The sequence below is a fragment of the Muscardinus avellanarius genome (genome assembly GCF_963383645.1).
Source record: "Muscardinus avellanarius genome assembly, chromosome: 1".
NCBI lineage: Eukaryota > Metazoa > Chordata > Mammalia > Rodentia > Gliridae > Muscardinus > Muscardinus avellanarius.
This window is the reverse complement of record NC_137786.1, coordinates 33,894,141-33,906,961: the sequence shown is the minus strand read 5'-3', so window position 1 is coordinate 33,906,961 and position 12,821 is coordinate 33,894,141. Positions and strand designations below refer to the sequence as shown.

The 12,821-nt window shown below is 43.5% G+C and overlaps 1 protein-coding gene across 5 annotated transcripts in view; it reads right to left on the bottom strand.

Moving 5' to 3' along the window:
* The window catches only part of EGFLAM (EGF like, fibronectin type III and laminin G domains), a gene marked incomplete at both ends in the record, with an annotated part of 177,362 nt that overhangs the window by 32,573 nt on the left and 131,968 nt on the right, over positions 1 to 12,821 (bottom strand). For all 5 annotated transcript variants that reach the window (XM_080694810.1, XM_080694811.1, XM_080694812.1 and 2 more), the window contains 3 exons: positions 3,171 to 3,414; positions 4,577 to 4,702; positions 9,427 to 9,616. In XM_080694810.1, the coding sequence (XP_080550936.1) occupies positions 3,171 to 3,414; positions 4,577 to 4,702; positions 9,427 to 9,616 (560 nt within the window). The remainder of the gene's footprint in view (positions 1 to 3,170; positions 3,415 to 4,576; positions 4,703 to 9,426; positions 9,617 to 12,821) is intronic.

Here is a 12,821-nt window from a genome sequence, read left to right as displayed (position 1 = left end):
CAAAGATATAGCTCAAGAAGAAAGTTAAAAATTTGGAGACTTCTGGGAAGATGGCGACCGAAAAAAGCGGGGCTTAAGAGCCCCGCTAACAACCAATCTCCACTACCACAAAATCAGCACCTTTCATAGCCAGAAAACACCATCACCAGAGAAACAAAAAAATCACCAGGCTCCAGAGAGAAAGCGGACTGAGAACAGAGCTCAGAGCCACAGAGGAGATACACGGGCCTCACACCCGAGGACGCGGCAGCAGCGCCATACTGCTGGCGGCAGCGGTGACTTCACCGGACGGCTACAGCAAGCCAAGGTGAGCCGCTGCGGAACAGCCAGGCGGGATTTCTCGCAGCAGGTAAAATCTAAAGCTCCCAGTGGCTGAGCTCAGCACACGCTGCAGGGATTCAGAGTGGAAATCAAAACCAAGAAAAAAAAACGCCAGCCCCACAGCCGAGGGCATAGCAGCGGCGCCATATTGCCACCGGCGACAGCAGCACCGAATTCACCGAATCCAGTACAGCTACATCTGCGTACTCAAGAACAGTGAGTCAAATTGTGGGCCACAGAGGAGAAATCCCAGTACTGTACTCCCTGGGACTTGACACAGTGGGGGAGGGGCAGTGGCAGAGATATCACACCATAGGAGAACGTGCAACCTGGCACCCCCACAGTCTAAAGCAGCCTCTATCGACTCTCTGGGTCAGAGAATCTGTGCTACAACCCAGTAAAGGATTAGTGGGGTCTGAGATACTACTGACTCGAGATCCAGAACACCTTAAGTGAAGCCATAGTGACCCAAGGGAAGAACCCAGAGAAGGCACAAACTTCCGAAATCATGGGAAAGATGAATAACAATGGAGCAATGAATGCCCACAACCCCACAACATCAGAACCCGATAAAACAGAAATTCAGAGATTTCTAGAAGATCAAATCAGGAAAATAACTGTAGAAATAATAGAGGTGTTTCGAAAAGAATTCAGAGAGAGCCAAAAAGAGATAAAGAATGCAATTAATGAAGTAAAGGCCTAATTTCAAAGTACAAACAGCCGATTAGACCACATGGAGAATAGAATCTCGCTCTTAGAAGATGAGCAATCCAAAAATGAATGCATAGTTTCTAATCTAGAAAAAAATATCCAACAGCAGGAATCTGACATTGAAGAAATATGGGCCCATTTTAAGAGAGCTAACCTAAGAATAATTGGAATAGAGGAGGGAAAAGAAGGTGAAACCAAAGGGATCAACAATCTCTTCAAGGAAGTAATAGCAGAAAAATTTCCAAACATAGAGCAAGAGGTTGATACACAGGTCCAGGAAACTTATAGAACTCCCTTTAGACAAGATCGGAGAAGAGGATCCCCACGCCACATAATTGTCAAAATGACCAATGTGGAAGCCAAGCAGAGAATCTTAAAGGCAACAAAAACAAAGGGCCAAGTGACATTCAGAGGCAAACCTATTAGAATCACTCCAGACTTCCCAAACCAAGTCATGAGAGCCAGAAGGGCTTGGAGTAACATATTCCAAACTCTGAAAGAAAACAACTTCCAGCCAAAAATTTCCTACCCAACAAAACTTTCTATCAAATTAGATGGGGAAATAAGAAGCTTCCATGACAAACAGAAACTGAAGGAATTTATGTCTTCAAAACCAGCGCTACAGAAAATACTCAAAGAGATTAACTACAAAGAAGAAATAGGTAACACACACCAGAACCAGAGAAACAAGAGTTTCCATCCAACAGACAATTAAGATTGGTTATCTGTGGAGATTCATTACTTATGTTAGTCTTTTACCTATCTCTAAATGGTATTGTTTGCCTTTATTGTTGTTAAATTTTAGGATTTCTAGTTGGAATATTAATATACCTTCAGATATAGCATTTGGAAATATTTTATCCCATTCTATTAGTAACTGTTAACTCTGTTTACATTGTCTTTGGATATACAATATCTTTTTTATTTTTTAGGGAGTTTGTATACTCTTCTGTTGCCTGTGCCATTGAAATCATAACCAAGAAATCACTGCCAATTTCAATGTTGTGAGGTTTTATGACCCAGATTTTCTCCTAAAAGTTTATAGTCTTAAGATTTATATTTAGGTCTTTTATCTATTTTGAGTTAATATTTGTATATGGGATCAGGTAAGGGTCCAACTTTATTCTTTTCCATGTAATTATTATGTTTCAACAATATTTATTTAAAAGATTATTATTTCCACCACCAAATGTTCGTGGAAACCTTGTCAAAAATAACTTGACAATATAGGTTTATATATCTGCCTTTATATATCTGGTTTATATATCTGCCTTTAGAATAGTACTACACTGTTTCAATTATTGTAGCTTTATATGGTTTGAAATCAGAAAATATATATCTTCTAGCTTTGTTCTTTTTCAAGATCGTTTTGGGTATCTAGTGTCCATATTCCATATTAGGATAGATTTTGTTTCTGAATAATAAATATATAAATATATGATGGTTTCACCTAAAAAAATAGAAAAAAAATATTCTCTGGTAAGAAAGAAAGTAAAAAGAAATATTGAAATGTTATCTTTAAGTCATCAAAAGCTTGGTCTCAGACAAATGAAACTATTATGTGAGATTATCATTTTTAATTTTGGATAAATTGCTATAATACTAGATGTCAACCACTAAGCCAAGCATGGGAGGGAGGGATGGGGAGAGAATGGGGTGGGGATCGGGTGGGGGCTGACTGGGCGATGTGTGCATGTATGTCTACAAAAGTTTGTATCCCACTATGATGTATGAATACAGTGCACCAATAAAAAAAAAAAAAATTAGTGAAATTACCAAGGGAATTTCTGTTCATTAAATGCTTGTTGATGTTATTTTTTTTTTCAACCCACATATATCTTTTGACACCCCCCCCCCCACGTGATGTTCTTCGTAACGCACTTAAAGCACTGATTAGTCATTTTGGGCCAAGTTCCTGCAGATGGAGTTACACGACCATCATTCCACCCACCCCGTGGAAATGGACGGCAGTTTACTATGGCAGGAAGCAAGTCCTTTTCTCATAGTTTGAAGCTATACAGGAAAAGAAAGTTTAGTGAGCAGGAGACCACTCCCATCTGTCCTCTAACCCCACAGGAAGGCTGTGTAAGCTGGTGGATGGCAATTTGGTCTTCTTCCAAAGTGGTCTCAACCCTCACCTGAGAACACCGGTCCCAGAGCCGCAGTCAAAGCGAAACTCCACGTGGCCCCCCGCCATGATGATGGACAGGAAGTCCTTGCTGCCTGTATCATAGCTATACAGGAGGACGCCATCCCCTGAATCCGGCCGAAACGTGATCTCAAACTCCGTGAAGGACAGGTAATGCTGGGGCTCCAGGGGCCAGGGCGTGACGGCGTAGGACCTCAGAGACTCTCTGAACTGAGGGATGGTCAAGGCGAAAGCTGACGAACCAAGCAGAGCGTTAGAAAGCGCTTCCCGGCTGCAATGGGCTACTCATACACCCAGAGCTGCGGTCTTTTCCTCCTGGGCACAGACTCATTCTACATTTTCCTGCTGCTGCAGGTAAGTGAGTGGGGTGACTCGATTCTGGCTGGTGGAATGGGGGTGAAAGTATCAAACAGCAGCCCAGGCATGGCCCTGAAAACTGCCCTCCATTTCCCTGCTCTGTCTCCTCTCCTATGCTGGCGGGATATACAGATCAGTGGAGGACTCTGAGGTCCTACAAGAGCCACCAGACAGAAGGGACCTGTGTCTCTGCCACCTCCACTCACCTGCAGTGATTCATGATATGAGCCTTTAGTAAGTGAGGCTCTGAAGTACGAGATTCTATGCAACAGTGCTGGCATATCCTGACTCCTACATGCTCTTCTAGTGCCAGAGACTTGAAATCATAATGTTAAAATGTCTTTTCCCCTGAGTATAACATCCTAGGTCCAAACATGAATCACTAGTGAAGGAATTTCCTAAGTGACAACCCCAGTGTGCTCTGAATTCAGGAGAATTAAAGCATACTAAAGACTGCATGGTTTTCCAAAGTCTTAAATTTTCAGTTATTAAGTGCATGTAACCATGTGCACATATATGTTTTGGCATGTGCATGTGCATTGCACATATATACACATATTGTATAAATACATTTGTGGATATATGTGTGTGCATGTTTACACACACACAGTATTGAAAAGTAGAATTATTCAATACATAGTATTGAAAGGTAGACTAATTCAGCAGAATGGTACAAAGAAGAAAAACAAGAGAACTTTTGTCCCATTACATTATAACTTTCTGTGGACACCTTCACAATCTTTTTTCATGAAACTGCCAGATTTAAAAAGAGCATGAGCATTAAGTGCTCTTATTTCAGTCAGGCACAAACCACATAAATATAGGCTTTCTACAAGGTATTTGAGGGCCAGGAGCAGCCCACCCAAGCTCAGCATCCTAATGTGAGTATCTTTGGTTGCTCTGAAGCATCTCTATCCCCCTCAACAAAGCTACCTTGATCCCATAAATATATATGGGGCTTTGCTAAAATGTGCACTGATGAAAAACTGCACTCGTGTGAATTAACGTGTAGACAGAAACCACCATCTACTTGCTCACCGGCTTCACAGTGGCGACCTTTGAACCCCAGGGGACAGAGGCAGATGTAAGAATCAGCTTTGATTGCTGTACAGGTACCACCATTGATGCACAAGGCCTCGTCACAGACTCCGCTGCTGCATTCCCCTAAATACAGAACGGGAAGGAGAAAGCCCAGTCACCAGGCATGCCCGCCGAACGTGCCGCAGCTGACCTCAACCACAGCTCAGGGGCCGAACAAATTCGGTTCGTTCCCCCTAGTGTTGACTTGAACTTCTGCAGAGCTGCAAACCCACTTCCGGGAGAAGTGGAACCTTCTATTCATTTTATTCCTTTATAAAGAGCCACAGAGATATTTTAAGACACGATGGACACGATAAATCAAATAATAAATCACTGGGGCATTTTATGGCCACCGATGGCAGGTGACTGAATTGTTTCTGCTTTAATCCATCTTCCCGTTGTTCCCGCAGGAGTGGATTTCAATCCCTCCGATGTCAACAGAGTGTTTATGTTAAAAGCGTTCTAATTTGTGTGACCCCAATTAGCTTAAGTGCTACTGTTTTGTTGGTTCAAAGTTGAGACGAGCAAGATAAGCACTGGAGGAGTTAAGCAGCCTCCTAAGCTCATTAACTCTCCTGGCCGCGGACTCCTCTGCCTGGAGAGGGTGGCGGGGTGGGGGCCCACAGTACCTTAGCATCTCTGCACTAAAATCTCTATTTCTACTTCCACAGTTACAATCTTACAAGGGATAGCAAGGTGCCCTATGGTAGAGTGCTGAGAGACTCATCAGATGGGTCCATTCTCTTTACCAACATACCCGAGAGCTCCATAAAGGGTAATCTTTGTCATTTTCAAGTTGAGAAAGGATCAGAGAAATAGAAACAAATTTATTATTATTTTTTCTTTCTTCTGTTTCTTTGGTACTCCCATTCTCTTTATTGTATAAAAAATAAGTTAGACAGATGGACCACACAATCTGGCCCAGAACCACATAGATGAGTACGAAACACCTCTCTCCCCCATATGGAGGCCAAGGGAGCATCTCTGATGGAACAGGGCTCCCGCTATGATGTGCCGCTACCCCTGTTTCCAATACTGCACCTGAATGAGCTGCTCGCTTCTCTTGCTGAGACAAAAAAGCCCTCCTGCGCCTCACTGCACCACCTTAGCAGGAGGAGGATCACATCCTTTCTGGATCAGTTAGCTATTGTCGTTGACCCTGTCTTCTCTTTTCATAAAGTCTCACTGAGAACGGGGCTGGACACCCCGTGTGCATATAGGAGAGAGCTTTAGCGGCTGCTAACGGAATTTAATTACAGCCCTTCTGGATGATGTGCTGCTCTGACTAGCCAGAGTGAGCTGGCCTCTGTGAAATAGAGCTGGTAGCCACCAGGATTAGCAGAAATGACTGTTTTTGTTTTTGTTGTTGTTGTTGTTGTTGTTGTTGTATGTGTGGTACTGGGCTCGAGCCCAGGGGCATTCTACCTCCAAACTATACTCCCAGCCCTATTTTTTTTTATTCTTTATTTGCAAATAGGGTCTCTTGGCGAGTTGCATAGGGCCTCACTAAGTAGCTGGGGCTGTCTGAGAACCATAATCCTTCTGTCTCAGCCTCCCAAATGCTGGGATTACAAGTGTGTCACCACGCCCGGCTTGTGGTCTCTCTTCAGCCCCAGAATTCAGCCTCCACAGAGACACCATATCTTACAGAGCCGCACATCACCTATTATACCTGTGGAGTGCAACTCATTCTCAGAAGAGAGCTAATTCCACAGGAAAAGCGGGGCTCTTGGGTTGTTTCAGATAGACATGGAAGAAATGACAAATCATCCATATTGTGTTTACTCAATGGAAGCAGAGTTTCAGCAAGGCTGCTGTGATGTGACATTTGGGGTCATCAGTGAGGGGCAGGGGAGGGAGGGGGGAAAATCCTGCCAGGAGGTGATGGGGGTCAGACAGGGTGAAAGTGTAAAAAGATAGAGACGATGAATGTAAGAGATACAGGAAAGAAAAACAGGTGACTCATTCTAGAAAAGAGGGAGGAAAAAGACTCCAACGTGACCTTGAGGTTTGTCACTTGGAAGAATGACAGGAGGCATGGGGGTGAGAGGGAAGAGGCGAGGGCTGAACAGGGGCAGAGGAGGCGTGCACTGGGCTCAGCGTGCGCAGAGAAGCTGGGGAATGCACTGTTGGAGTCCAGCATGAGGGAGAGGAGAGAAGGTCCCTGAGTCCCCAAACCAGAGTGGTGGCAGGGTCATACCGAGCGTGGCACTTGTGTAGGCAGGAGAGGACCTAAGCTAACATGTAATAAATAGAATGGCCAGCGGAGCAGGGCTCTGTGACTTAATTGGAAAAATGTTACCTCTTTATTTTCCCTGTCCTATGATTGAAATTGATTGTTTCCTTCATTTTTTTTGGTTCTTTTTTTTCTCTTTTTTCTTTTTTCTTTTTTTTCTTTTGGTGGTACTGGGGTCCCTGGAAACCCTTCTACCTCCGGGCTACACTCCCAGACCTATTTTATATTTTTATTTGGAAACAGGGTCTCTTAAGCCAGTGAGGCTGGCTTCGAACCAGAGCAATCCTCCTGTCTCTGCCTCCCAAGCGTAGGGATTACAAGCCACCACACCCGGCCTATTTTGGTTCTTGATAACTGAACCCAAGGCTTTTACATGCAAAGCACAGGTTCAACCACTGAGCTATGTTCCCTGCCCCTTCTTGATTTAGTAATGCGGGGAACATATTTCAAGTATTAGCAGTACTGGGACTCATGACCAATAAGCCTCAGAGTTACTGTCACGATCCACCTGTTGTAGGTATCTCAAAATATCAATTATGCTTATTGCTACTTTGAAATCATGGTAGCTATTTCACCTATCATTAAACAATCCTGTCCTTTCATGTGTTATAAAGATGAACACCTATTACCATAAAATCAAAACCCCCAAAATATTTTAGAGCTTTATTTCAATATCATTGTTTCCCATTGCAATTTTATATAAATTATTTTCCACATTTACAAATGACATTCTAAGGTCTATAGTTGTCCCAGACTATCAAAGGAGTCGATGGCACTAAGGAAGTGAGAACTCTTGGGTGCCTGAGAAAAGAATCCTGGCAGCAAGGTTCCAGGAAAAAAGAGAGGATGGGTGGAGAGTAAAGATGGAGGGGTTAGTTTTGAAAGATGCAAGCTTTGAACTCTGAGCATGGGAGCAGTGAGGAGAACGGTGTGCAAGAATGTTCAGATATAATGCTGATGGGATCCCACCCTCGACATGTAATTTTTCTGGAAGCCAATGGGATGGCAACTGTGTATAAGTTTATGCTAGATGAAAAAGAGAAGACCCTCAAAGAGGGAAAGAAAGTAGATATCATTGTGGGGAGCATGTTAGTAGACTAATGAACAATGAGCAACTTCTCTTTCCTCAGCCTCTAGCCCACAACTCAAGCTTGTCTATCTCCCCTCAAGATGTCAAGTCCCTAGGACTATTGCAACTGCCTCCCGACTTGTCTACAGGTCCCCTCTGAGCTCCTCTTCCAGTGAGCTGTCTACAGCCAGAGGACTATATGTACTATATTTTCAAATTTCAAATTCTAATTTCCTATACATTTATTAAATTAAGTATTATTCTGAAAGGTGATTTATTAAAAATAAATATATATACTTCCTTTAAAAAAACACAAACTAGATCACAGTGGCAACCTGTCCTTCTTACTTGCATTGGAACAAACCATTTCCTCCACTTCAAATGCCCTTCCCTCTCTTCTCCACCTTTTAACTCCTATCCTAGCTTCATACTTGCTTCCTCGGGATCACTTTCCCTGTCCCCAGGCCCCAAAACTCCCTGTTAGACTCTGGTATGAAGTCATTAATTCCTGTGATACTTATCCCCAATTGTCATTTTATGCTGACATGCGTGATTATTTGATCAGTTTGGTCTCCTCATGACGGCTACGTGTGCTGCATGAGATCTGGGCTCCTGCCTATCTTGTTCTTTACTTCATCTCAAGCACTCCCATGGTGACTAGCACTGAGCAGAGGCTCAAGTAAGTACTAACTGAGTGAGAAAAATGAGGATAAGAGTTGATAAGCCGTGGTGAGAACTGTGGCTAGCACTGTTATGGAATGCGCCCCCCCAAAAAAAAATCCATGTGTTGAAGACTACCCCCAATGTGAGGCTATACTTAGAAATGGGCCTTTAAAGAGGTAATCAATGTTACAGGAAATCTTAAGAGTTAGGGCTCTATTCCAATCAGGCTTATGTCCTTAGAAAAGAAGGGGAATTTGGATGCATAGAGAGGTGAGGGGCATGTCAGAGGGAAGACCAGGTGAGGCTCTAGAGAGAAGGCAGCCAGCTATCTGGGAGTTGAGGGGAGCGGCCTCAGGAGACATGCACCCTGCCTGCACCTTGACCTCAGAATTCTGGTCTCCGGTGAGAAATACAGTTTTGATGTTCAAGCCTTATCATCTGTTTTTATTATTGCAGCCCTGGAAAACTAAGACAGAGAATGTTCAGCATGGTGGTGAAGAATTAGAATTTGACCTTTTCCTCTACAACAAAGGGTGTATAAAAGCTCTTTTTCTTTTACTGTGTGGCTTTTTCACTAGGCTGACAAGTCATGGCCAAAGGGCTGGGCTTCTTACTCCATCCAGTGTACTCAAGCTGCATTACAATGGAAGTCAAAATGGCAGCTGGATACAACCTAGGGTCTGGTGTGTCATATCATCCATCTCCATATCTTGGAGTTGACTCAGGATCAGCCTTACTGCAGAGCAGCAACCTGGGCCCACTTCCCTCCTGAAGTTCTGCCGCCTGTGTGGTGGTTCCAGACAGATCCTCCCAGCTCTTCTACCCTGGGCAGTCACTTACCCACGTCAGCACCACTGAGGGCTTTTCCCAGTGGCCAAGGCCTCATGTCAATTCTCTTCCCATTAACAGCAAGCACCTGCACACAGCCTTGAAAGCCTCGGTTGGTCCCCGTGGCTCTCACCAACCAGTAGGCGCTGGGAGCTCCCCCGAGGTAGAGAGGTGTCCGGAAGGTAATTTTACTGTACTGGCCCTTTAAGAAAGATGAAAACTATCTCACTAAACGAAACCAAAAACACCACAGATTTTGATGAAGGATATGGCTAAGGTGTAGGTTATAGCCCCATGGTCTGCTTTCATCAGAAATCATCTTTAAGCCAGGCGTGGTGGTGCACGCTTATAATCCCCGCGCTTGGGAGGCTGAGACAAGAGGATCCTGCAGGTTCAAAGCCAGCTTCAGCTACTTAGTGAGGTTCTCAGCAACTTAGTGAGACCCTGTTTCCAAATAAAATATAAAATAGGTTTGGGAGTATAGCCCGGAGGTAGAAAGCCTCTGGGTTCCACCCCTAGTACCACCAAAAAAAAAAAAAAAAAATCGTCTTTAAGATGTGTGTGGCCTTACTGAAAAGTGAAACCCACAGTTACTATAAGAGACTCAAAGCTTCTAGAGGACCATGATTCCAGAGGGGAAGATTATGGAATGTCTTGGAAGGAAGGAAGGAGGAAGGTTGAAGCCCAGACCAACCCAACAGGCCCTGAACCACGCCGGTGTCCTGAAACAACATTTCCCTTTCCAGTTCTGACACCAATTTGCTATATACATTTGGCAGGTCATAGAGCTATACTGTGCCCCATAAGCAGTAACACTAATTTGGTGTACAATTGGGCTAACATCTACCCTTTCACCTAGCCTGAATCACCCTTACTCTATATATTGCAAGAAACACCATGAGGGGATGATTGCCAAACAGACCGTGTTGCAAAATATTTTGAAATTTGATTTTTTTTCAGTACTGGGGATGGAATCCAGGGGCATTCTACCTCTGTGCTATACCCCCAGCCCTATTTTTTATTCTTTATTTTGAAACAGGGTCTCACTGTGTTGCAAAGGACCTCACTAAGTAGCTGAGGCTGTCCTTGAACCACGATCCTCCTATCTCAGCCTCCCCAATATTGGGATTACAAGTGTGCACCATCATGCCCAGCTGAAATTTGATTTTGAATACAACTTTTTTTCCCCCAAGTGTTATTATATTGAGTTATAAAAATTTCCCATCTCAGACCAAACCATGATCTGGATTGTAGGTTTGGAGGTTGCAAAATACAGAATTGAATATGGGAGGACTATATTAAGGCACCCTTGGCCATTCTTTTATTTATTTATTTTTATTACAGAAAGATGTAATTCATTTGTATTAAAGGCTAAATGCAGGAGTGGGGAAAAGCACATTGCCAGAACTTATAAAACATTTAAAGTATGAGCTGCTGAAGTACAATCTGCGTCCTCTCCACATTTGTTTCTAGCAAGTAGAAATCTAATCATTGCTTTATCTTTTCTAATGAACAGATAAGAATCATCTGCAAACAGCAGATTGAACCGGACTGTACTTGTACTGGGGTTTAAGGATTAATCAACTGCACACGCTGCTTTTATTAGATGAATTAAATAATGCTCTCTTGGCTTATTTCATCAGGATCCTCAGGATTCACTCTTCTGGATCCTGTCCTCACCCTGTGCTCTTACTTCCTGAGCCCAGCCATAGCAGGGGTCTGCCAGCTCAATCCCTCTCTGGGGCTTTCAGTGCATAGTAGTGGTGGGTGACTAGCAATTGACACACTCCAAGCAACTGAGCCTGGCCTTTGCCTGTCTCTGCTGAAGCTGCCTTTAGGTTCTCAGAGTTTGCTTTCCCTGCCTATAAAGAAAAATAGAAGAGGCCTGGAGTTTGCACTGCACCGGGATCACACTTAACAGTTTGAGATACACTGGAGTATAAATACCTTTATACTCCAGAGCTCTCCTGGGGATCCAGGTGGAAGCCACACTCTGAAGAACTGTGCCTGAGATCTCCCTCCTGCTGTCTTCCCCCCTTCCTGGCCAGCTTCTCTTCTACTTCAGCAGTCTCCCTGGGGATCACTTTCTTAATATATCACTGGTCTGCAACTCTCCATCTTAGGTCTGTTTCTGGGGAACCAAATTTAAAATAGAATTACTATCTCCCAGGAGAGTTATTAAACATTCCACATCTGTGTTCCTGCTTATAGGACTCGTTCAGTAAGACCCAGTGGTATAGAAGCAAACTTCTTCCTAAGTACCATAAAATTACCTACCTTTTGCAATTAGTTCTTATGTTTACTAAAATCATAATGTCATGGGATTGGAAAAAAATAAAAATAAAAAAACTCAGAATTCGAGCTCCCATTGGCGCTGGATTCCTTGTAGTGCTCTATCAAAGATTTGGGTAAGTTCATTTTGAACATCCCCCAAGACAAGAAACCATGCCCCGGGCTAGACTGTCACACCTCTGCACACCTTTATATCACTAGGTTATGCTAAACATGGCCTCCCCAGGCCTTTCTCCATTTGGTTTCAGCCTTCAACTGAGTAAGTTCTTCTTCCCCAAGACTCTTTCTTAGACTCCCTGATGAAAGGCCACATCTGTGCCTTCATCTTCAGATTCCAAGTCCTATCCTGTCTGGGTAACTTTCCCATGAACATATTTCAGGTTACCTGTGATCCTCTTCGAATATCATCACAGACACGCACGCCATCCTTGCAGAAGATTAGTAGAGCTGCCAGAAGCTATCGCCAAGTCACTGGAACAGAACTATGCCATTTCCTTTTTCTAGGCTCCGTGCCTCTTTTAGTGCAAGCTCTACTTCCTTCAACTCTTTATTGTTACCACATGGCCCTGTTTGTTAACTGCTGTTGAACTTCCTTGCTTTAAACCTAAGAGCTTTTTCACCTGTTGTTTCTGTTGAAGCTTCTCCGTTGTCTTCATGTTAGCATTTTGTTCCTAAGTTGGAAGTCTCTCTACTCCTAGCAAATTTCATCTGATCGCATTTGGCGTTTATGTGACTCTGCAGTTTGTTCCCTCATCTTTTTCCTCCCTGGTAACATGGCCATAGCCACATCCCTGGATTCACACTTATGAGATTTGGATTCTTGTTTCTTTGGAAAGTTTGGGTCCAAATTAATAATAATTTTTCCATTTGGGGATCATTAAGGCATAGCCCTTTATATAATGTAGCTTGCCATCAAAGAGCAGCAAAGAACGCAGGCGGAGAGGGAGAGAAGAGATGTGCACAAAGGCGTTCTCGCTCCATTTTCCCTCAGAGAATACAGGTACCTGCTGGACTATATTTACAGGCTCAGTTTCTTGGCAGGTTACTAATCTAAACTATTCTAAACACAGTCCTAAAATTACCCAGAGAACAACAAATAAATGAATGCCCAGGTG